The 26,115-nt window shown below is 37.7% G+C and overlaps 1 protein-coding gene and 2 non-coding genes across 4 annotated transcripts in view; all 3 read right to left on the bottom strand.

The window, feature by feature from the left end:
- Positions 1–25,874, bottom strand: part of arid4a (AT rich interactive domain 4A (RBP1-like)) — a 43,717-nt gene extending 17,843 nt beyond the window's left edge. The window contains exons 1-16 of one of the 2 annotated variants that reach the window (XM_056477013.1): positions 25,191–25,874; positions 24,192–24,241; positions 23,790–23,900; positions 19,519–19,584; positions 19,046–19,136; positions 18,848–18,927; positions 18,625–18,719; positions 17,182–17,311; positions 13,335–13,414; positions 13,028–13,104; positions 12,764–12,927; positions 9,942–10,014; positions 8,141–8,235; positions 7,659–7,756; positions 2,954–3,209; positions 383–714 (exon numbers count right to left, since the gene is read on the bottom strand). In XM_056477013.1, the coding sequence (XP_056332988.1) occupies positions 383–714; positions 2,954–3,209; positions 7,659–7,756; positions 8,141–8,235; positions 9,942–10,014; positions 12,764–12,927; positions 13,028–13,104; positions 13,335–13,414; positions 17,182–17,311; positions 18,625–18,719; positions 18,848–18,927; positions 19,046–19,136; positions 19,519–19,584; positions 23,790–23,900; positions 24,192–24,197 (1,754 nt within the window). In that variant the 5' untranslated portion in view covers positions 24,198–24,241; positions 25,191–25,874. The remainder of the gene's footprint in view (positions 1–382; positions 715–2,953; positions 3,210–7,658; positions 7,757–8,140; positions 8,236–9,941; positions 10,015–12,763; positions 12,928–13,027; positions 13,105–13,334; positions 13,415–17,181; positions 17,312–18,624; positions 18,720–18,847; positions 18,928–19,045; positions 19,137–19,518; positions 19,585–23,789; positions 23,901–24,191; positions 24,242–25,190) is intronic. The other variant, XM_056477014.1, reaches the window with a different exon arrangement.
- LOC130245131 (small nucleolar RNA SNORD53/SNORD92) lies at positions 122–203 on the bottom strand. Its single transcript, XR_008839295.1, has one exon. It is a non-coding gene; the product is annotated as a small nucleolar RNA SNORD53/SNORD92 (small nucleolar RNA).
- Positions 2,753–2,835, bottom strand: LOC130245133 (small nucleolar RNA SNORD53/SNORD92). Its single transcript, XR_008839297.1, has one exon. It is a non-coding gene; the product is annotated as a small nucleolar RNA SNORD53/SNORD92 (small nucleolar RNA).
- Positions 25,875–26,115: the final 241 nt, after the last annotated feature.

Genomic DNA, 26,115 nt, shown 5'->3' with positions numbered 1-26,115 from the left:
CCTCTAATATTTACTATATCATGTAAGAATTATGAATGCTGCAAAGAAAACTCTAAGAAGCTCTGACTCTGTAGAAATGGGGTTAATTCATTCGTTTTTTTTTCCAGTTTAAATGCAGAGATTAATCAGACAGCCAAGAGAAGTGTGACATCACATGAAATCAGTCATGCAAGCGAAACCATTCTCTGGTATCATCACTTTAGACTCTGCTGAAACAGGTTTCAAGCCTTATCACACGCATGACAGTTTTCAATTCAAATGCTCCCCAAGAAAGTCATTCAAAGCTTAAATGACATTCGGTACAGCATTTCAGGTCTTGTGTCATCAATTAGAACATGGAAATATTTAAATGGTTAAGCACAGACAATGCTTGCGAACATACCGCTCCCCGAGTCTGGATCTTTCAAAATAATCCTCCTCATCATCATCGTCGTCGTCGTCATCCTCCTCCTCCTCCTCATCATCATCATCTTCATCATCGTCCTGAACTTCATCATTGTCATCATCATCCTCATCAGAATCCTTATCAGACTCTTCATGACGGCGGCTTCGACGTTTCCCAGGGATTTCTCCATCAGATTTCTCCTTTGGTTCCTCTCCGCTGTTTTCTCCTACACTTTGTGTTTCTTCCTTTTTCTTCTCCTCCTTTAATTTTTCTTGCTTTAAGGGTTCCATCTCTACTCTCACAGGAGTTGTGATACACCGCCGCCGACCCTGAGGAGTCAGACATGCAATCAAAAAGTTAAGAAAAAAACTGATTGAGAAAAAAAAATTTGTGATACTAAAATAAAAGATGATTTCTAGAAATGTGCTATATTTTATAGACGCAATCTTTAGAGTCCTTTAAATAATGCTGATAACTAGGGCCAGAAAGAATCTGCTGACTTTTCTTTTTTTTTTTTTAAATAAATAAATAAAAATAAAAATCAGATTTATGCAGAATGATTTTGGGATTATCGTAACTAAAATATATTAAATAAAAATATATATACGTTTTAACTATTATTTAGTATTTACATTACAAATTCAATTAAATCCATTTATTTCGTAAACATAAGTCTCGTATATCTACTGAAGACAGAAAATACTACTTTACAAATTGTGTTGTAAATAAATCGTATGAACATTTTCATATTAGTTAATAATATTACTGTAATTAATTTTAAAAACTGAAATAAATATAAAAATTCACACATTTACACTAGTAATTACAAAAACTCAATTATTGGCTAATAATCTGCGAATGTCTGCATGCGCAAATTCTGTGTGGACCTACTGATAGTCACCATACTGAAATTCGGTACCAATCGATATTGAAATTTTAAAACATTAGCTTTGTCCCAAATGGCACACTATACACTTATGCACCATGTCCTTATGCACATGAACACTCAACAGCATAGTATATGTATGTAGTGTCATCCAAAATGGAACACTAATGACTTTTTTTACTAAGCGGAAATTCAAACCGTTTCCCAGATGACACTTGACAGTTGCCAAATTAGAGAAATACATGACCAAACTACCATATAACACCGGTCATGAGTATAAAATCGCATTCACCAACAGGAGGTGCTATAATCACTCTTGTAAGAGAATTTTGCTTTCACGATCCAAAATAAATAACATAATCCAACATGAGCGCCCAAAAGCTCTGCCCCTTCCGCTACGCCAGCGAAGCAGCAGTCGTTGAGTGTGTGAAACATCCAACAGTCCACACTTCATTTTACTGGTTGAATGAGTGCATCATCCGGGTAATTAAAGTGCACTTATTCTTTTTAGAGTTTTCAGTGTGAAGGCACTACTTGCACTATTTATACGTAGAATAGTGCATGAGTATGCGATGTGGGACACACCTGTCCATTTCCCGCTAATATTTGAGCACGTTCTTAAATTATCCCAAACTTCTCTCAACAGAAATGACTGATTGACCATAACTCACCGCTGTTTACTGAGTGGGACCACAGATACAGCGATACTGGAGCATTTTAAAGCTGCGATTCATCAGTGGATCGCTCTTATGTCCGCTTATAAACAAACCAGCTGATCGACATGACTTTAAAATGCTCCAGTGTCCCTGTATGCATGATTACACCCAGTAAACAGCCGTGAGTCAGTGAGCTGATGAACTTCATGGCCAATCACACAGTCACTTCTGTCAAGCATGTGAACACAATAGCAAATCAGTGCCGTTTAAGAATGCTCAAGTGTTAGCGGGAAATGGAGGTTTTTAAAATTGCAGTATCGATTGCTACCGAATTCCAGTATCGTGACAACTCTAGGTTACTCTAAGGCATAGGTCTCAAACTCGATTCCTGGAGGGCGGCAGCTCTGCAGTTTTGCTCCAACCCTAATCAAACACAGCTGATCCAACTAATCAAGGTGTTCAAGGCTACCAGATACTATTAAGCAGGTGTGAGTCGGAGGTGGTTGGAGCTTAACTATGCAGAGCTGCGGCCCTCCAGTAATTGAGTTTCAGATCATTGATCTAAGGAAACTTTTTTTAATATAATTCTTGCTCAAAAGTAGTGGCCGCTTCACTTGCACTGTATAAACCAAGCAGGTTGAGCAAGTGATTCATTTCTCCTATGGTGTTCCATATAAAAAAAAAACAAAGTAATACGGTTTTTAAAAGACACGCGTACGTTTTCATTTTTGAGTGAAGTATTGCTTCAAAAGCAGGATGGTTTTAAAGTTTAAAATAGCCCAAAATGACAGACATCCCCTTAAAAATCAATTCAAACCCAAGAGGCAGATCAGACAGCCAAGAGAAGAGTATCATCACATGACATCAGGTCATGAAAGCGAAACCATTCTCCAGTATCATCATGTGCATTTCCTCCAAATTATTCAGACGCACAAAAAAACAAACACTTTGAATGCAAGTGTTATTGCTATACTGCAGGCAGGTCATCGAGCATGAAAATCCCTCAACCTGAGAGCAGACACTCACCCTGGGCGAGCAGACATCTTTGAGTCCTTTTTCGCTCTCAGCATCTGACTCATCAGCGTCTGCCGCAGGTTTGTCCTCGCTGGTTCCAGGCTCCGCTGTAACCTGCTGCATCATCTCATCTGTGTTTTCGCTCTCTTTTTTCACAGTCTTAATGCTCTGCACTTCCGGCTGGACTTCTGGCCGTGGCTCATTGTGATGCACAGTCCTGAACTGGATCTGAGCTGAGCGGCAATACTCCTCAAATCCATACAGGTATCTAGTGTTGAGGTCAAAGAATAAGAAAGGTTGCATTTTAATCTCGAACTTGATAATAAAATCAGGTTATTGTTAAAGTCTGACATAGGGTTCGAAATTAACCTTTTTGCTTGCTAGCACTGGCGCTCCATACTTTAAAGGAGCACCAGCCAAGATTTAGTCGCACCCACCAATTATGAGCACCATTATGACAAGATTTATATTAACAGATTCATTGCATTTGAAATCAACACTAATCAAAACAAACAAAAAAATATATGCATGCGCCCACTGGCCCTGCACGCACTGCTTGACATGAATAAAACAATAACTGTGCTGTGTTCTCACGGGTGGTGTCTGATATTACACAGACGCTATTGAAATATAACTTATTTGCATACGCCATCTTAATAGCAATAGAAGTCTTTTCATGAGCTGCAATATTAGTTTAATCTTAGTGAATGCAAGCTCTTTGGTGATGGTATACGCTGTGTTACATTTTACATATAGCTGCCACTTGCACAGCTGACAGCATCCTGACGATTAAATGAAGGATTAAACAACCTCTCGTGCTTAAAATGTATAGAAGAAGTGGCAAACGCTGCTACCAGCAACTCTTTCACAATGGCTTTACAGTGAATGCTTTAGTCATTTTCATAGCGGACTTTAACCCAATGGAACTCTTATCCACTCTTCAAGAAGAGTAAATGGTGTATTAACATTCATCACATGAACGCTAATCTGATGAGCCATTATTTGTAACTTTAGTTGGTTTCCGAAACAAAATCTGTCAGTGTTGTTTTTATTCTCATCTTCAGCGCTTTACATTTTTGCAGTTGTTGCTCCTTGTCATCTGAAGGCAGAAGGCACTGACTGAGTGATTCAGTTCTAGAGCAGTGGGCCAATCAGAAGAGCTTGAAGGCGGGGCAAGCATTGCGGGCTTTGTTTACTGCAGCAAGTTGACACGACAACTATTTTAAACTATTTCTGAGTGCTGCGTTTCGTGTTTCAGGTGCAAAGATGCATTCTGCATGAATGTCTCCTAAATCCGCGCATGCGGTGAACATATTGCAGTGAAAACTGGTTGCACAGCAATAATTTTATGCACTCGCACAAATATATTTTGAGGTCACATAGGAAAAATTTTGGGCGCATATGAGACCAAAACAGTCACAATTTTGAGCCCTGTGACTTCAAAGTCTTGTTTATGAGCAAATATGAGCCACATGACCATCTTATTTGACTTCATCCTCTTCTGATGAGCCTGAACTCTTTCTGAAGTCCACTCTATTGGAAAAATTTAAGCATTTCTGTTGTCTAGCCAGTTAATTCGTTTCTGAATCTTAGGTCCCATTTACACTAATTTGTTTTAGTTTTAAAATGGCGTTTTAGAACGAAAATGATCCACGTCCACACTGTCTTTTCACTTAGCGTTTCTGAACAGCTCTCCATCCACACTGCAATCGCTGAAAACACACATCACATGACACCACACACTCTGACATGCACTGCAGCGTATGCCCCAAGCAATCAGCGGGTGCTTTGAGCATACCTCCCCAAATGACCACGCACGTCAGTTAACCAAAGATCTTCCATCTCACTATAGTTGTTAAACGTGATATTTAATTCATCTAGTCTCTATCTAATGACTCTTTGGTCTTATATTTGGTCTTAAATATATTACTTGTTCTTAGGTAACGCTAGGCATGTGCCGGTATCACATTTTCATGCTGCGATTAATTGATTTTATCACGGTATACGGTATTATCACGATATTGTAATTTTACTAGAGAAACAGGTAAAAAAAACACAAAAAAAAACTTTACAGTTTCGTCAACTTAGTAACTTTAATAACTTTTTAATTAACTAAAAGTACTTCAAACATTTAAATACAAATAAATATAAATAAAACAATACACAATATAAAAGTAAACTTGAGCAATTATATCAAAGTGAATGTGCAAAGGGAAACCGTCTTCGATCAGCAATCGTGGAATGAACTGGCAACTATTCCAGCATGTTTTATGCAGCAGATGCCTTTCCAGCCACAACCCAATATTGGAAATCACCCATACACACTCATTCACACACACTCATACACTACAGTCAATTTAGCTTATTCAATACACTATTCACTCAGCCTATATTCAATAATAAACATAACAAAAACTGCCTGCTAATGCATGGGTAAATCTTCAAAGGGAACGGTGTTACATTTTAACCTTTCACCTTATCCTGCTTGCTGTTTCACTATCTAAACAATGAAAACATAATAAGTCAAATTTGTTTCATTTTGATATTTGATTTACACTGTCTCTTTTGCAGAATATCAGTTTTAATAACCAACAATGGCCATTATAACAGTATAACGTACATTAAATTTAAACGATACAGGTAAGCAATCAGTCAATGTGCAGAATCAGTGTATGTGGTTACATAAATTAATATATTAGCTTATCTTTGCACTCAGCCAAAACAGTTAACTGAGAACAAGTGATTCAAAAGACATAAGAATTGTTAGATAGAGACAACAAGATGAATTCAATATCACGTTTAACAACTATAGTGAGATGAGATCACCCAGCAGATGAACTGTCTGACATGCACTGTACTCTAACCTGGGGTTTATGCTTACCCGCTGAACTAGCGGCTGCAGCTCTGGGCAGAGAGTGTGTGGTCACGTGATTTGCGTTTTTAGCCGTGTACTAGAAAACTTTTCAGAATCGCTAAATGAAACGCCGGTGTGTTTCCCGCGATTTCTCTGTGCCTCCCTTGCGTTTCTTCGCTCTGACTCTCGACTATTTTGACAAATACACACAGACGACGCACGCTCACACGGAGTCCAAAATAGGAGTTTGTGATTGGGTCAGCCCAATGTCAATACCGAAAAGAGCCAATGGGCTGCAGGGTGTCACATGGGCCGGCCCGGTCTGTCTGTCCGGGAAAAAAAGCATCTACTTTCAGAGAGTCACAGATCACAGCAGCGTCAATCAATAAGGCAGAAAAAAACGATAGGCTGCTAAGCCTTTTATGGGCCGATCAAATCATAAGACGATGATCAGCCCGGCCCAAAAAGTACGTCGGCCCACCGGGATATTGCCCGGTCTGCCAGATGGCAAGTCCGCCCCTGCGTGTGAGGATTATAGTGCGGTGGCAGCGGCGGCGCGCACACAGGGCTTCTACATGTGGGGATTGTTTACATCAGAGTGCGCATCAGTTCTGCGCAGCATATACGCAGTGTGTCTTCAAGCGGTTGATGGAAAATAAGCTAAGGCGCGTTCTAAGAATATAAATTCGGATCTAATATTTTTCACGGTATTTTGAAGTGCCCGCGATAACAATATCGTGCATATTCATTACCGTGATTCATCGCATTACCGAATACCGGCACAAGCCTAGGTAACGCATTTTGGCTGAGGGCAAAGATAAGTTAATATATTAATTTATGTAATCAAACTGATTCTGCTTATTTGACTGATTACTTGCCTGTATTGTAGCCTATAAACTTATTGTACGTTATACTTTTATAATTGGCCATTATCAAAATTAATATTCAGCAAAAGAGATGGTACGTTTCATGTTTACTGAAAAAAATGAGGCAGTAATGTTATAGGCTCTGTTTTGTTATAAATATGCATACAGTGAAGATGACTGTCATATAAACATGTAGCTACACTATGCTTTAACATCTTTGGTGTCGGTTAGGTTAATATCAAATTGAGAATAGGCAGTTCCTTATATCATGTTTGTATGTTTTTTATTGTTAAGATGATGAAACAACGTAGCCAGGGTGATGTGAATGACGTTATAAAGTCCATTTAATGATTTACCCGATGTGTCCTCGGGAGTTTGTTTTCCATCTCAAACTTGCGAAGTCTGAACTTACAAAGAGAGGATGCAAGACTGAACTTTGTGCATTAGCCTAATATTGAGGAAAAAAGCTCCAATCAGATTTTCAGATGTCTCTGTTCCCCCCCATCCCATTCATTTTAAAATGAAAACGGCCTCTTCAGTGTTTATATATAAAAAATAAGAAGTTCCATTTTCAGGGTTTGAAAACTCCAGGGTAGTGTGGATGGAAAGCGTAACCGTAGCAAAACTTGTGCATTTTAAAACTAAAACATATTAGTGTAAACGGGGCCTAAAACTGAAATTATTATTTGTTGTAAGGCACACTTAGCTTCTAGGTATCCACTGCAAAGTTTATTTACTGTAAACAGGCTTTTTATTCAATTGTTTACACTGGAGAGTCGAAAATACAGTCTGCTGTAAATCTACAGCATGCAACAGATGGACTACATAAGAGAAAATCTAAAATTTTCCTTTAATCATCATCATAACAGTGCAGCAAAAGTCACCTTTAAAAGTGTAAAATTGTCTTCAGTTTGCGTCTACGACAGAAAAAGAACACTAGCTGCTGAGCAAACAAATACAGTCCTGTACAGCAGGATTTGTGAGAGCTTGCACTTACTTTCTGTAGGCAGTTTTCACATTGTACGAGGCAGCAGAGTTCAGCACAGGAATGCCGAGATCCATGTAGATCTGTTTCCAAATAGAACCGCTCTCAATCTAAAAAAACAACAACAAATAAACAAATCTTTTCATTTCAGTCTTTTTAATGACTAAAAGCACTAATTCTGGCTTTAAAGAGCTGGTAGTGTCATGCACATGTGTCTACCACACCCAAAGATCAGAAAGCTTAGAGAAACATGACATCACTTGAACAAGCGCAACCGTTTTACCAATTATCACCACTCCACACTTTAAAATGTAATTACACTCAATAAGTCACAGAACACCAATTTGATAAGCCATTTTTTTCATCTTAGTCCAGCTCTATGAACTTCAGAAATTTAATCAGTGGCCACTTTCACTTCATATTTTTTGGCAAGATCTCACTTCCCACCCTCTGTTTATTGGACTCTGGCAAATGGGAACTATTCGAGCACTCACATTGTCACAGCCTCCGTGAATATGTACCAATCGGAAGAGCTTGAAGAGGTTGAGATCCTTGTAGCCAAGTACTGGAGGTTTGTTAATTGGTGTCCCTGGAAGGAAAGCAAAGATGCAGAGAAGCGTTAAACTAAAACATTGCCAAGCATAACTGGTCGTGAGATAGTCCTAAAAAAATATAGAAATAAATAAGAAGGCCACACACAGGCAATAAAAGACAGCCCACCTAGGGCTGCACAATATTGGAAAAATCAGACATTGCGATATTGCAATGCAAATACAATTTCAGCAGATGACAAACAGCTTTATTTGGAAAGAATTCTTTATTTTAGATTGATTGGGGTGGTTTTATTTGGGAGTGAATCTCAAATAATATACAAATAAATTATGCACATAGATGAATATAATATAGCAAAGATAAAAGTGAATTATAATTTTCTGGAGAATCTAACAGCATTCAGCTACAGATATTATATTATCAACACTGCATAGTCTTCATTTTATATAAATTAATCGATCGATTGCGATTAATCAAAATGCAATTTGAAACATTGCGATTAGTTGGGGGGGAAAAAAAAAAAAAAAAAAAAAAAAAAAAACGCAAGAGGCTGCAATATATGTACGCATGTATGCATCTATCCATCTATATAAACGTAAATAATGAATAACATCTGAGGTGAAGTGCTTCAAAACCAGTCCGCTATGCTTCAGAAAATTAAACATACTAGACTTTCTACAATTATGTCGTGAGGCATTGCAGACATAATATCAATTGTCGTGAACTATGCCACATTACACAAAAAGAAACAATTAAATCTTGTCACGACATCCATTTGTCGTTACGATCCTCCACAACATCCTTCGTTAAGGAAATGGTCCCGAAATAGTTTATCCGACCGGGTTTTATAACTAGCCAATTGAGTGAGTACACTTTCATTCTGCTGAATCAGAATTGCGCAACTGAACTATGCCCACAATTAAAAAAACAAACAAACAGGAAAGCGCTGACAAGTGCGATTATGGTGTCTGCTGCTTCAGAAGCATTAATAGTTGAATTAATATCAAAGAAAACAGCATTTCTAATATGGGAATATTTTGGTCTCAAAGTCAGACACTGAACGAAAACAGAATTTAAGAGCCGTCACAGAATTGTTGCTACAGCTTACAGATTATTGAGCTGAAGCTTGAATTTAATTAAAATCAGCTTGAAACTTGAATTAAATCGTAAATATATTTAAAAAAAAATTTTTTTTTTTTAAAAACGCAATCTGTAATAAAAAAAAAAATGTAAAAAAATTGCAATTAGATAGATAGATAGATAGATAGATAATAAATTAAAAATAAATAAATAAATTAACGCACAGTCCTAGTTCACACGGTTACATTCATTAAAGGGATAGTTCACCCAAAAATGAAAATGTACTCACCATTTGCTCATCCTTCACTTGTTTCTAACGTTCATAAGTTATTAAAGCATCTTTTTGTGTTCAACATAAAAAAGAAACTCCTAAACATTTGAAACAAGTGCAAGGTAAAATGAAAATAGTAGTTAATTTTTTGGGTGAACTATCTCTTTAAAAACACATGCAGATGATAAACTTATTCCATTGTGATTAAACTCTGCATTGATTATCATCAACTATGATCACAGCTCAACATTGCATATCCTGCAATGTGACTACTGCCAATGCACACATTGTAATATCACATAATGTGCAGCCCTAATCCCACCCATGATGAACATCATTCAGTCAGCTCAATGATGATAGTTTAATCTCAGTTGGTGATGTGAAAGTATTACCTCTGTCCTCCATGAACTTGTAAAGCTGCTGTAGAAAGTGGTCCCTTTCCTCTGGATCTGGCTCATCATCAGGCTAGTTAAGAGAAATAAATTCCAAATCTCAGATTCTGATGTTGTACTTTTCTCACATCCACAAGTTTTACACAAATCATCCATCTTTTACAGTGAATTAAGCTTTTTGTTTTGGCTGAATTATCCCTTTAACAATGTATTTACTAACTGGGAGGTAATAAATGTGATTCTTCTTGAACATTTCATAAATGCAACTCTTCATGAAATGTTCAAAAAGCATAGCATTTATTACCTCCTGACTGATGTAATAGACAATTCTTTTTGAATGATTTTAAAGTGTGATGGATGGATGGATGGATAAACAGATAGATGAATAGATAAAAATTGGTCCAACTTCACCATAATTTAAGTTTTTGTTGTGTATATTTAATTATAAATTTGTCAGAACAACCCGTCATGTAATTACATCACTTCATTTCTCCTTATCCAGTAACAAACACAACAGCGTAACAAGTTGCCTGAAAGTGAGTCAGGTTAATTTACCAACCACTCCTACTGATTCACAACAGTTTCAGATTTATTAACAAGAACCGGCTCATGGTAGTCATTTGTTTCTGAATGGAATTTTTGTGAGTTGTACATCTGTCTAGAATATCTCATCCTAAACTTGCTTAAAATTTACTAAAAGAAAGTGAAAGTGAAGTATGTCACGTGACTTACATATTCACACACGTAGTTGATTCTCTGTTAATCCACTAGGTTAGAAGCGGGTGCTATTTTGTGTATGTTTTTTCCAGTGAGTGCAGTTGGGTAAGGGGCGTTTTTTTTTCCTATTTACATATTTCTCTTTAGTTATTTAGAGGTGGGGGAGAGATTAGTTAGCGGGTGTTTCATTTGTTATTTTCTTTGATTTGGCACCACTTATTTTCCTTCCCTCTATCAGGTTTGTTTGTTTACTTCATTTTGCATTTATTGTACACATTTGTAAATACATTTTGGGTGATTTAAATATTTTTCTTTATTGTAATAAAACGAACCACTTTTTTTGCCACATTGTTGTCCGTGTCGACTCATAGCAGCTAACGTCTCAGGGGAATTCTTAAAAGATTGGGTTGTCATAATTATGTTAAGCCCTTTTCATCCTCCGAGCCACACGGGGCGTAACAACTGGTCATAGTATGTTAATGGCAGTGTAAAAGCATCACCAAAATAGTTATGATGAAACAACAACAACATTTTAGTACAAGTGTCTTCCAGCAAGAATGCACATTCAAGGATTATAATGCTCAAGCAAACTTCAAGATAACATTAAATAATGAATAAACCAAGAATATGAGGAAGTTCTTGCCTAAAGGTTTTGTTTGCAGTAAATCCTCAAATCTTACATCTTAAATTCTGCCTATAGCATTAAAGTGAGGCATTTCTGTATAGCACAGGGGAGACAACTCAGCAAAAGTGCTTTGCTGCACCAAGCATCAAATCAGCTGCATTTTTAATGATCCAATTCACTCACAATAAAGGAAATATTTACTGATAAACATCCTTAAAAAATACACAACCTTTTAAACCACAAGTTCAAATAAATAGGACATTTGATTACTAGACAACCCACCAATTATTAGATTTTATAAAGATGTAGTTTCACATTTCCCTAGTGTAAAAGTTAAACTGATGGCTTTCTGAATACAAAATTCATCAAACAAAAAAGCAACCCAACGCTTCCAACAAATGGTTCTACTTATCTTTTCACATGCTGGCCTTATAATTGTGCAACGTGCACAACGTTCCCCATTGAGGAGAGAAGAGTCTTTGAGATGAGCTCAGCCCTGCCCACCATCAGAACTGGCACACCTCCACTGGGCCTCAGCCAATCCCGCCGCCTTTTCACAACCAAAAAGAATGAGTGTGGTTGCCATGGGAACGTGTCGGAAAAACCAAGCAAATGACCATTTGTCCAAACTCAGAGAGCAGGAAGAATGAGACATTGTTGTCCAGAGCCTGGGGGCTTTCCCACATGCTGGGACCATTCACTGGGCTTAATCAAGGTGTACGAGAACATGAGATGTAAAGGGCCGATGGAATGTCTTCACAAATCAACATAAATACCAACACTGGGGCTTCTCAGAGTCACCACTGGAGGCAAATGCCCTGGTATTGCTTCAGCACACCAGGTGCCCAGCTCTGAGAGACCCTTTAATCAGAGAAATCACTGCAAAACTGCATGCCAATCAATGGAGAATAAGAAACAATGATCCAAGCAAGAGCAAAGTCTCAAATACCATAATAAGAGTCAAAAGAGGGTTAAAAATAATAACCTCCTTTTTTAAACAACAAGAGTGCAACTTTCCCAACATCCAATTAAAATGATCGTGCCCAGCTGAGCCTGGTTTCTCTCAAGGTTTTTTTTCTTCACTTCCGCCATTAGTGAAGTTTTTTTTCCCTCTCCGCTGTCGCCACTGGCTTGCATGGTTTCGGATCTGTAGAGCTGCGCATCGTTGGATTTGCTCTTCAGTAGTTTGGACTCTCAGTAGTGATTATTAAATCCACACTGAACTGAGCTCAACTGAACTGAACTTAAACACTACAAACTGAACTACACTGTTCCTATTTACTGTGACCTTTTATGTGAAGCTGCTTTGACACAATCTACATTGTATAAGCGCTATACAAATAAAGGTGAATTGAATTGAATTGAATCCAAAAACCAGTAATATCAAAACCCTTAGAACCCACCACAGTCTTTGAAAGAAAATCCATCTATGACAAAAGATGACAAAGAAATGGAAAGGACAGTAGTGCTAGAGTCTTACTTCCTCTGGTTCTGGCTCCTTCTCTTCTTCTTTACCCTCTTTGCCTTCACCATCCTCATCATCATCTTCATCACTGCTGGAAGATTCGAGGATCTCGCTCAAGTCCACTTTCCAACTGTCAGGAATTTGTCTGCCCTGTAGAAAGAGCTTTGCTGCTTCACACCCTGTCAAAACCAAAAAAGGACAAAAGTTATGAGTAAGAGATGAGACTTTGACCTGGAAATATTCAAGTGAACAGAGGGCAGCTGATCTTGGGACTTGTACCTTTCCTTAGTGAATACTCCGGTTTGGAAAAGGTATCAATGTTTACCTCCTTAACATCTTTGCGTGCAATGGTGTGACTGCAGAACACAAACAGAGATAAATCAGACAGAAAATAACAACAAGTAAAGGTTATAATATATTATTAAATATAATTCATAAAAATCACATAAAAATGTTAAATATCTGCATTGAAGTTCTTGAAAATACTTAAGCAAAGCTTTCAAACATGGAATAATGTCTACAAACAAAATAGTTACATTTTGACTTTGGTCTGTAAATGTCAAAGCTACTGTTCATTGCTACTTACAATTTGGAATCAGCAAATGATCTCACTAAACATTGGTCCTTTTTGACAGTTATGTCATCATTGCAGCTTGGAGATATCACCTGAAAAAGAGAACATTGAAGCAAGTGAGTCTTTAGCAGTGTCAAAATTCGAACTAGAATTCAATATTTAAGTCTCAGTTGAAAAATTGGCCATGAAAATCTTAATAAAAATCTTTCTCTGATGCATAAATCATGACCACCTGAATTTGTATTTTTTTCCTTTCCGTTTTAAAATTAAAGCACATTTGAAAAAAAAAATTTTGTAAAAAGTTCAGGAAATTTTTCAAATTCCACTTTTAAAATGGAAATAATCATGTAATTTTTTTCATGCATCTCATCTTATCTGTGAGGGTCTATAACAATAGATGTAATTGCATGATATTTGTTACTGTTGGCATGATCAACTTTTTGGCTGTTAGCTGCCATCTTGGTTATTAGAAATTTGCTGTAATTACAAATGCTGGTCATTGGGTGGAAGCTCATCCAGTCATGCATTAAGTCCTGGACGCAGCAAGCCAACTCTATAAACTAGCACCCACAAAAACAAACTCTGTTTTCACCTTGCACCTGGACCAAAAATCTGCACGTGAACACGCCTAACGGGCAGAAGCAGTTAAAAAAAAAAAAAAAAAAAAGTCTTTCTATAGCTGCACGGGCAAGTAGTTTGTTGCCTCATTCCACAAAAAGCAACCCAAAATTGTTATGCACATACAAACCACAAAACAAGCAGTGTTCAGTGCCATTTTCACAGTGCTTATCACTTACCAAGGCTTCGCTCATGCAAATATGTCTGACAATCTTATACAGGTCTCACCAAACTTGTTTCTGAAGGGCTGGTGTGCTGCAGACTTTAGCTATAACCCTAATCAAACACACCTGAACAAGATAATCAAGGTCTTATGCCATGGTCACACTAGAGCAGGGGTGCCCAAACTCAGGCCTGGAGGGATCCAACCCCAATCAGACACACCTGGGCTAGCTAATCAAGCTCTAAAGCTACAGTCACACTGGACTTTTCTCCCGATAGACTCCCATTCATATGGATGCGAATGCATCAGACTGGAAACGCAAGCTTGTGCGACAAGTTTCGCAGTTTGCTGCGTTGCAAAGTTCAAGCTTGGTGAACTCTGACATAATGCTGCGGTCAAACTAGAGTTTGTGTGTGTGAAATTCTGTTGTATGATGCTGCAAAAAGGGGCGGGATTTACAAAGCTTGAACTTTCCAACGCAGCAAATGGCGAAACTTGTTGCACAACCTCGCGTTTCCGGTCTGACGCAGTCGCATACATATGAACGGAAGTCTATAGGGAGAAAAGTGCAGTGTGACCGCAGCTTATGTAGGCTTGCTAGAAATGTCCTGGCAGGTGTGTTAAGGCAAGCTGGAGCTACGTTCTGCAGGAGATCGGCCCTCCAGGACAGAGTTTGGGCACCCCTGCACTAGAGTCTAGGCATGCAAAATTCTGTCATATGCCGCTGCGAAAAGGAGTGGGATTAAACAATATAATTAGACATTGATAAAAGTGAGTGTACAGAAATGTAAAATATGGAGCAGTCTGAGAGGTCAATTGGTCTAATACAAATCACATGATGCGATTTCACAGGTCAGAGTTCACCAAGCTTAAACTTTCACAAGCAGCAAACTTCGAAACTTGAAGCACAAGTTTGCATTTCCGGTCTGCCACATTCACATGCATATGATTAGAAGTTTATGAGGCGAAAAGTGCAGCATGACCACAGCTTTACTAGGTAGAGCTGAAACTTCCAGGCAGGAGTGTTGAGGCAAGTTGGACACTGGCTCACCAGGACCAATAACGGTGACCCCGGATCTAATAAGATCACATTGTTTGCAAATATTTGAGAAATGCTACAAAATTACAGCAGAGTGACCAATCGGAGTGCTCTCTTTCGTAGACAGCTGACTCAATTCAACATGCTAAATCAGACAAACTCACTCTAATATTAACCTAAATAAAGGCAATGTGTGGTTTTTGACCTGTGCTTTTTGTTTTCAAAAGTTGAGCGGCAAAATTGTCTTTTAGCACATTTCAAATTAAGTTAGAGATTTCTTTTATTCCCCTTATATACACCTGCTGTTCAACAGGCCAACTACATTTTAATGCCCTTCCTCTGACTTGTACATCACTGATTACAATAGACAAGTGTCTACTACAGATGTATCCATGTTTACAATTAATCGCAAAATGATTTTAAAGACTCGGAGGGGATCACACACCAGATGATAAGTGCTACCATGTCACACCGAGTCTTAAAGTACTAAGCACTTTACCATTGGTGTCTTTTTAAGGCAAAGAAAGACAATAAAGTAAAGATGTGGCACACAGTGGTGGCACTTCTTGGAGAAAGCGGTTTGACAGATGTTTCTGAAACTGTTCCTCTCTCACAGCTGCCGTCGTTGTGTTAAGAGGTACACATGAGCAGCATGACCTCTATGAGTGTGACACATTTACAATCCTGCCTACTGCACTGCTGTGGTGTTGGAAGTTTCGAAAACAGTATACCATCACACTTCGAGTACAGCACACTTATGTTCTTCTGACTAGGCATGGGCCGGTATAAGATTCTGACGGTATGATAACCTTGGATAAAAATATCACGGTTTCACGGTATAGTGATTACTGCTCTAAAATATATTATTTTTAAATGTCTGGGTAACAAAACAACAACTTTTTCCCCTTTGAAAACAATATATTAATTTTTTAGATTTAAGATTTATAATATTTTGCAACAGTATTAAGATTCTGCTGTCTTTATTAGTGTCAAAATTACAGCTTTCTTTTCAATTTAATTATTTACAAATGTAAATAAAAAATCTTACACATACCTTGGGAATGGGATTACAAAAAATTTTGGTGTTTTAAAACCTTGACTTTTCCAAACAGCGGTATACCTTAAACTGTTATCGTCCCATGGCTACTTCTGACTTGTGTGTAACTTATAATAAACATCTTTTTCCATCTACACCATTTGATTCCACTGTAGTGGCTACGCAGTTACACCATTAAAACTAGACCATTACTTTTATCATGCACGATATCACTGGCCATCATGAATCACAGGTTTAAGTGCAATTTACCCACCAAAATAAATTGCAATCAGCAATTTTCAACAGCAGCAATACAACATCTCCAGACTGGTTCTATCTATATTATTTTTAAAAATGTGTTGTTCCAAACCATTCATGTTCCTTCGGCTTAGTCCCTTTATTCATCAGAAGTCTCCACAGCTGAATGAACCACCAACTTATCCAGCATACGTTTTACACAGCGGATGCCCTTCCAGCTGCAACACAGTACTGGGAAACACCTACACACTCACATACACTTCAGTCAATTTAGTTTATTCAATTCATCTATAACGCATGTCTTTGGACTGTAGGGGGAAACCAGAGCACCCGGAAGAATCCAACGCTAACACAGGGAGAATATGCAAACTCCACACCAACTGGCCCAGCCTAGACTCAAACCAGCAACTTTCTTGCTGTATGGCGACAGTGCTAACCACTGAGCAACCATGCCACCTCTTTTCCAGACCAATATACATGCAAAAATTCCCTGTCTACTCTCCACACAAAGCCATCACTTGAGCACAGAAAACCCCTCTCACAAGCAATGGATAGCATGTTCTTGCTAATTTGTTGGCCTTACAACTATGTGCAATGAAAAGTGAGGTTAAGACTTTAAAGATATTCTTCCTTTTTGTTCCCAGGGAAAAACAACAGGACATAGATAGTGACGAAATCAATATTTTCAGAAATTCTAATAATCTCTCTAGCTTGCTTAAAAAAAAATTATGAATTAAAGACTCACCAGGACGCAGTGCCATGAATCATCGGGTCCACTCTGAACACAGGCCACTTTCCCCAAAAGATCATCATTAAGCCTTCTCTTATCATCATCGTCATCTTCACTTGATGAGGACTCCTTCTCATCTTCTGCGCTGCATTGCAACAGAGAGCACCAACATTTGAAACAGGCTCTCTTTCAAAGACACTGATCAGAGAAGCTGAACTGTATTTGGGCGCATAGTATGATAAATAAAATAGAAACAGCCAAAATAATAATTATATTTACATTTATACAACTGAGAATCAGCAGTTTAAATACGACTTGGTCAGAATACTGTGCTTTCCTTAATTCCAAGTTTGATAGTCATTGCTATCAGGACGCAAGTGTAATCGATGCAGAAACAACAACAAGACTGTGAAATGTACTACACGTAGCTCACTGTGAATCATGTCACTGGACCTATACTTCAGAGATCACTTACATATAGAAGCCTTTATAGTACAGACAATAGGGATGCAACAAATAACCGATTTTACAATTAACCGCGCTTTAATTTGTCACAGTTAATTAAATTGTAAAGGGATCTCAACACCGTGTTTCTGGACGAAACAAAACTGCAGCAACTAAAAGTTATGCCAGCTGTGCGCTAGCTTAAAAGTTCCGAGCTTGTCCACAGAGACTGATACCCACGCGCATACTGGATTAACTACAGCTAAGGCTATTTACTAAGGGCCGTTCACATATCGTGTCTTGTGCGCGCTAGGTTGTTATTTCCAATGAAGGCCCACGGCTTGCGTTTTCTAGAGGCACCTAGTCGAAAGAATGTTGCGAATGCACCGCAAGTCACGTGACAGGAACTGTACTGATCAGCTTCATACTTTGTATGGAATATACAAATCTACTCCAAAGAGAAAAAAATACAAACTTAAAATAAAATTACCAAACTATTTTGTAATAGTTGATGAAAAAGGTTCAACAGCCTATATTTGTTCTCTTTAAAAGGGAAATATTTAGCTAATATGTGGCTTAGATTGACCTTAGACAAACACAATTGATTTAATTTATTCATTGTTCAGTCATTTATTTTCACTGTAAAATTATTACTTGTTTAAATGCCAAAAACTTTCACTTATTTTTAAGTTCAAAGAGAAATGAACTATTATTTGTTTTTAATAACATTTTGTGCTTTATTAATTGGTTCTTGAGAAGCAATAAAGAACACTTTAAAATATAAGGAGTTTTCGTATCATTTTCTAAACTAATAGTGTTTTGAAATTAATGAATGCATAATAATCGTGATTATTCCTCAGACTATAATCCTACAACCAAAATCTATAATTGTTGCATCCCTAATGGACAAAAACATTCATATTTGCAAAGGATTTGAATGATGTGGAGAATTTAACAACAAGTTCGAACCATTTAGTGCAAGAGGCCACAAAGAAAAAGACTAAAAATACTCACACTGCCTGGGAGGACCTTCTACCTCGATTCGTCTTCTTTCCAATGACTGGTGTACCAAAGTGCTCTGGGTTAGTCAAGGGCAGCTGGTCCAAAGTCTGTAATAAAGCAAAACAGGCAGAATTATGGAAAAGGAAAAGAAGTCCAAAAAAAGAAGTGTGCTAACCACCAGACACATGCTCCAGGCACAACACCTCACAGTCAATGTATTTATGTTTTCATTTACCTCACTCTCCGCAAAATGTCTTTCGCCTTTAAGACAAAGTGAAGTTCTTCTAAGGGTTTTCTCATCTCCATCATCAAAAACTGCAATGAGAATGGAAATGGAAAGTTTAGCTCCCTGACATTCATTCAATTCATATAGGGCATAATAATGGACTTAGATCAACTCCAGGGAGATTGGTCCAGTCCTGCCCGTACGTACCTACAGTGTACCAGCTGGCATCTGTGAGTTTGCTAATGACAGCTTCGCTAAGCCCACCCTCTGGGCTCTTTACTTCTACTGTTGAGCCAACCTGAGACCACAGTAGAAAAAAAAAAAATCATGTTTGCACAACCTCACCTTTTATACGATAAACTTGTTGAATAAAAACATATTTTAAATCGTTTACAAAGAGAGAAAAAAAACAAACAAAAAAATATCTGATTTAGAGCGTAGAAAGTGCTAGATACTTTTAAAAGTTAATCCCATCATAACTACACATAATAATTTATTTTATACTAAAAAAATAACCAGTTAAATGCCAAATGATAGAAAAAATGGCTTTGGTGAATAAATAAAATATTTGTCATTGTCAACAGGTTGCATTAGCAAGAATTAACCAAATGCTTTATATGTAATATTATTTAAATGTACTACAGAGTCGATCTCCAACAACAACAAAAAGGTCTCCTTACCCTTAGGGGTCCTTTGACTTGGTCATCTTGGACAACTTGTGAGGTGCTGTCTCCTTTGAGCACAACCTGCAAACAAAAACAGTACAAAAATATAGAAAAAGAGCGCAAAAGCATGATGGTGAGAACGGTGTGGATGGAAAGACAGTAGCAGTACAACTCAGTGAAGGTGAAGTAATCTGGTTGTGCGACAGACGGCACATTCTCCATGATCTCTCTCAAGCAAGCTTCTTAACGGAGTGCCTACGTACATTGTCTAGAGCAGATACTTAAAATCTACTTGCCGTCACACTTAAGACTGTGCAACACAAACTTTGAGCATGTGCTTTTCGGCTACTGAACAGTTTCATGTTGTAGTTGGTTAAAAAAAAAAGAACAGTCACAAAACAAAACTTTGCTTGTTTCTCATTCATTCATTCATTTTCCTTCAGCTTTTTCTGTATTTTAGAGGTCACCACACCAGAATGAACCGCCAACTATTCCAGCATGTTTTACGCAGTTGCAACCCAGAACTGGGAAACACCCACACCCACGCGCATACACTACGGCCAATTTAGTTTATTCAATTCATCTATAACGAATGTCTTTGGACTGTGGAGGAAACCTACACCAACACAGAGAAAACATGCAAACTCCACACAGAAATGGCAACTGACCCAGCCGGGACTCAAACCAGCAACCTTCTTGCTGTGAGGCAACAGTGCTAACCACTGAGCCACCATGCAACCCCCATTGCTGGTTTACAATGTGATATATCAAAAACAATATACTTTTATGGCTCGTTTCCACTGACTGGTACAGTACGGGTCACCTTTATCAGGCTTGCGTTTCCACTACCAAGGATACCCTTGGTGGGAGTGGCGTATGACAAAGTTTCAGTCAACGTCATTTTCGCTCGAGAAAATCTCTACAGTTAAGCTGTACAGGTCACTCACATATCATATGAGAAGCACTTCTCACAAAACAGATGCTTTACACACATAAATACTTGTGTAGAAATGTTTATTACTAACTTTTCTATGAATATGAGTCGATTATAACTGCAGATCAATAATAGGGCGAAATAGCCTACTGTAATGTCTGCAATTATATAACATAAATAAATAAATGAACATATATGAACACATACAGACCCTTACAGTCTCCGATATGTTACCAATTACAGAAAAACTACACACAGCATACATTTAGTGCTTATTTAGGTTCAAAAACAACAAGAAATATAGCCTACAGCCAGAACAGACCTCTCATCTGTGTCTGTAATCTTCAGCAGCACATGTAACCTCTGTTAGAGAGCAATTCCATCTTTCTGAGTTCATAATAGTTTAAAAGGTGAAGATAATAGTTAAACAAGACAGTATGTTCATGTTTGCTGAAAAAATAATGTGCTCCTTTTTTTCCAGCTTCTCCTTTTTTTCGCGTGACACTCTCTCGTTTGTCAGTATCTGAGCGCACGTTATTATCATCAGCTCAAGAAATTTGTTATTTCAGATATAACGTTACACGCGCAGCGAGCGCAAGCAAGAAAGCGAAACTGCTCGCGTTTCAGACTGGCTCGTAAAAACTACGGTGCAAAGGGTAAATCTGCTTTTCTTTTTGGCATTGTGGCTGTTCATCAAGACGACGACAAGGTATGTTTGAGTCCGGGTCGACCATGGCTTGTTATTATACGTGTATATATACATATCATTCCGCTGTAATCTCTTACTGTGTATTTCAAACATGGCAGGTTTTTGTTTTCATTCTGGCTTGTTGCGCAAGCAAATGACGTATCTCTGTAAACCAATAGCGTTCAGCTACGCGTCTAGCTCCGCCTTTTGGAACCCTTTCGAAAGGGTGCCGAAAAAGTGGTACAGTACGCCTTTTGACAGTGGAAACGGCCATAAATCATAAAATACCAAACCGAACTACTTAGTGGAAATGGGCCATTAATGTGTTAATCTAAATTAATCTATTTGTAAGGTTACTGTTCATGCACATAACATGTATCCTACTGACCACCATCTAAAAAGATAGACATTTTGCACAATTGATCTTTTAAAGTTTGAAAGCAGAATCGACACCTTGTGGTTTGGCTTTTTTGGCCAGATATGCTACTCATGCTTGAAGAAAAAAAAAGTGCTTTAACACTTCTGCATTAAAGCAAGATTTTTAAAGCCACATAAATTTATGCATTGAGACTGACACTAGTAAAAGTTTGTTTACCTCTTAAGTCACCTGACACTGACTTGATAGATAAGATGCAAGCCAAATGTGCCCTCTGAACTTACAGACTCTTTCAAATAATCTTTTTTCTTAACTTATACAGGAAAAATGACTGACTGATGACAAAGCATGTCAACAAATATTTAATGGGGTCAAAGATTTAAAAGTATAAGTTTCAAAGCTATGCTTGAGGCTTACATCAGATTGTATACCCAAAGTCATACTATATGAATTATGCTGTATTGTAGAAGCATTAGATATGGACTAGTGTCTACTTGTTGTTTGAAACCAAGGTGTGCAGTTTGAATGTAATTTTAAAAATATTATTGTCTTCATATACATGTAATTTATTTTATCCAACTTTAGTATGGAGAGCTCCGCTGTGACATGCAAATTTCACTTTGGGGTTAAAAAAAGTTTAACAAACAAAATACATTATCACAATATGTTAACCGTCTTATTATAAGCCAGGAACAAATGTAAAGTTTTCAAAATAAGGAAGTATGACTTTATTTGCATACTATACTCATGTAAAACAATATATACCATATAGTAAACTGCTCAGTTGCTTATTTGTTCAGAAAATGTCAACTAAAATCACCATCCAGTGATTCTGCGTATAATACAATCAACTATTTAGTAAATAGTGCATAAAACTGCATACAGTAATGATAATAACAATACTTACATTGTGCAATAAAAAAATAAAGCAGTTGTGATTCGCTATACAGTATATAAAAGAGCAATTCCAGCGTTATGGATGTGGCATCTGCAGTAAAAACTCAAAACATAAATTCACATAGAAAGTATATGTTAACATTATATTGAGACATCTGTTTATATGACCAGAGTTAAGGGACCAAAATAATATTAATATGTAAACATGTTTTGTACTTTAAATGAGGAAAATAAACATGCGTTATTGATGTGACCAAAAAAGTACACAAGTTTGCAGTATACAACATACTTTGTAGAAATTCTGTGAATTAAACTGCACAAAACAAAAAAAATAATGCTTATCAAAATGATAAAACATCTCTCTCTATAGAACAAAAATGATTGACTTTATTTTATTTGACATTTTTGCATTTACGAGGAAAAAAAAAAAAAAGTGTCATTATGGATGTGACATCTCTCCATTATGAATGTGACAGATGTGAAATTGCCACTTGTGTGACTTTGGTAAATCAAATATAAGATTTGAAAACATTGACAGAGACATTTTTGAGTATTTCTAAAGTACTGTAAAATACAAGCCTACACAAAAACATAGAAACGGTTTTCATATTTTGGAGAAAACATAATTCTTTTTCATGCCAAGGTTGACATTTGCATGGAATTGCTCAATATTCCTAATGCATGTTAACATTTTGCAAATATTCTTTTTTGTTCCCAGGAAAAACAACCACATATTGGCCTGCAATAGCATGAAATAGACAAAACAATAACTACTTTTAGAAATTCAAACAATTTCTCTAGCTCATTTAAAAAAAACAAGGTTAAAAGAGTATTTTATATACTGTAGAGTAAATCACAACTTTTTATATTGCAAAATGTAGGTAATATTACTCTTAATTAGTCTTAATTTGATAAATTGCAGCTATATGGTATGAAAATTTGAACTGGACATACACACTGCACATGGACATTTGTAATTATGTTTATCTATCTGCACACTTCTGCTATTAATAGTATCCTGTACATATATTCATTTATTGTAAATCTGTTCATAGCTAATACAACCTGTATATAATGTTCATAGTACATCCATCTGTAAATATCACCATAGTTTTTCTATAACTGCACTTTATAACTTATACCTGTATCCTGCACTTGCTGCTATTGCACTGCTGGTTAGACCTAAACTGCATTTCGTTGCCTTGTACTTGTACATTTGTAATGACAATAAAGTTGAATCTAATCTAAAAAAAATATATATTTTTTTTTAAAAACTAACATGTTTTAATGAAAAGCTGCTTTTGAAACAATGGTGTATTGTGAGCACTATTTAAATAAAATTGGCATGACAAGATGAATACACAGATTTATAAAAGACAGATTGAACTTACCTTAACTTTCACCATACGTTTAACAGTCTTAATTTTTGCCTCACAAAAGGCACCACGGTACTTTGCGCTTACATCCGTCCCCACAGTCAGGTAGGCAGGTTCGTCTGCTACCTGTAAACAGAGCAGATATTATTCAGGTGAATAGACACATTGATGCTACATATTGTTGTCTGGACAATTAAGCATGCATAAACATATCTATGAACACTAAAATAATAACAGCACTCATGGAGTCCTTATACAGTTTATCTAACTCAGCCAATAGAATCCATGATCAATTACTGTATAAAATAAATATAAACAAGTGTGATTCTTCTCATTTCAACATTTTGTTCCAGATGTTTGTTGGGCTTTATGTAGAGAGGCGTCGCCTTTCAGAACTGCAGAGGATCACAGGCTCACCTTCATCTTGATGGCTATTTGAGGGAGTCCAGCTCGATTGGTTTTGACTGCTGAAACAGAACAACACACACGCATAAAGAAACAGAGTCACGATCTGGCGCCATGTGCTTAAAAAACGTGTCTTATGTATGCGTGAGAAGGATTTGACAGCACAACACAAACACACACAACAGAGAAAATGCTAAAGGAGCTAGCGCAGTTAGCCACTTCTCGTCCTCCTCCCTTCAAAATGACCAAATAAACAAGACCAAGCCATCAAAAACACAGCGTGAACTACCTCGCTATGACTTTACCTCCAATCTGAGCCACTTACGATGTATTGCTAGTGTAAAAACAAAGCACGGAGTCACTGAAGGAATACATAACCTCTTCAAACCCTGCGTGTTTCCTTCCCGCTTCACTCACAGTGTGTGTGTGTATATGTGTGTGTGTGTGTGTGTGTCACGTCGCCATCATAGCTCACACACCGTCCTGCACCATGTCAGCCCCTCCACCATCCACTAAGCCCACATTTCCTTCACTTAACACTGGATTTAGCGAAGCATTAGACTTTGGAGGACGACAAACAGACTGTTATGATTGTTATTGACGCCTGTCAATCAAATTGTGACGGTTGAGCTAAATATAGTGGAGCTGTTATGGCGATTTAAACAGTTCCCCGGGTTAGTTCCGCAACAATATGTGAGGCGACTTTTTCCTTCAGAATGAGTTACAAGTTTTTGATTATAAAGTGGACGGTTTTCAACGGCTACTACAAGTAAAAGTCGCCGGTTATTTATTCTGAACGCTGTGAGAAAACAAGCCGACTAGCTGTGACCAGGCTCTGCCATTCAATTTTTTTCTCTCTCTTCGTCGCCTAAATACCTTCGCTGGAAACCACGGGAAAACGGCGAATACGACTGGATTACTCTAATGTTATCGGAATTGAGTAAAACAGATAAGATTATACGGTTTTAATCGGAGTTTGACCGGTGTGTGGAAATATAAATATGTACTTACATGCTCCTATATGACTGCTTCAGCTCAGCATTCGACTAGGTTGCAAAGGCATAGACGAAATAACAAGCTGTTGAGCTGAGGTTGTGTTTCTCGGATCCCTATTGGCTGCCGGAGCCGCTGTGGGCAAATTCCGAGCATTGCGATTGGCTGTCTAATAAACTGCATTCTATTGGCCAGACTAAAGCGCGCTAGCTGATTGCTGAGTACAAAAGCGGCGCTGCGAATTGCGCGTTCTCATTGGTGTTCTTTGATTCTCAGTATTTGGGAATACAACAAATCCATCCTGGCTTTCCATTGGCTGCATATTTCCTGTTCTGCATTGTCCACGTTTTTAATTGGCCGATTCCCCCCTGAAGCGTCCCATCTGCGAAGCCCATTGGCTGACGGATGTATGGGAACGAAGCTTGATTTCCGAGGGAAAGCCTCTGCTCAGTTCTGCGCATGTCGAGAAGAAGAGAACATTCGCCATTTTGTACCCAGCGTAATTATTTTCGCATTCTGGACTCGGAGCCCGTGAGATTTCGCGGTGAGCCCCGCTATTGTTTTCTGTCTGCTTTTCTAGTCAGACCGAGCAGTCCTGCATCGTTCGAGCTTCGGTGTGTTCTTTATGTGGTTTACATTGCGATTGTTTTACCAATAAATAATTTTAAACGCGGTCGTGTAGAAAAGGTCAATTGAAGGCAACGGTAATGGCGTCTTTATGTCGTTTCTGATGGGAGCGTCTGGCGTCATTGGTTTTGGCCATGTGACCGGAAAAGAGCGCCACAGTAAGCATGCGTGACATGTTAGATTTTTATTCAAAGACACCTGCCTTGTTTTAAATTATTCTGCATTATGTTGTTTGCGAAAAAGTAAACAGACATAACATTGAATGATTGTGATATTTTGAATCTGTAATGGGTCCAAAAAGTATATTGGTATTAAA

The sequence above is a fragment of the Danio aesculapii genome, chromosome 17, assembly GCF_903798145.1.
Source record: "Danio aesculapii chromosome 17, fDanAes4.1, whole genome shotgun sequence".
Classification (NCBI taxonomy): Eukaryota; Metazoa; Chordata; class Actinopteri; order Cypriniformes; family Danionidae; genus Danio; species Danio aesculapii.
This window is presented reverse-complemented; position numbering and strand designations above follow the sequence as displayed.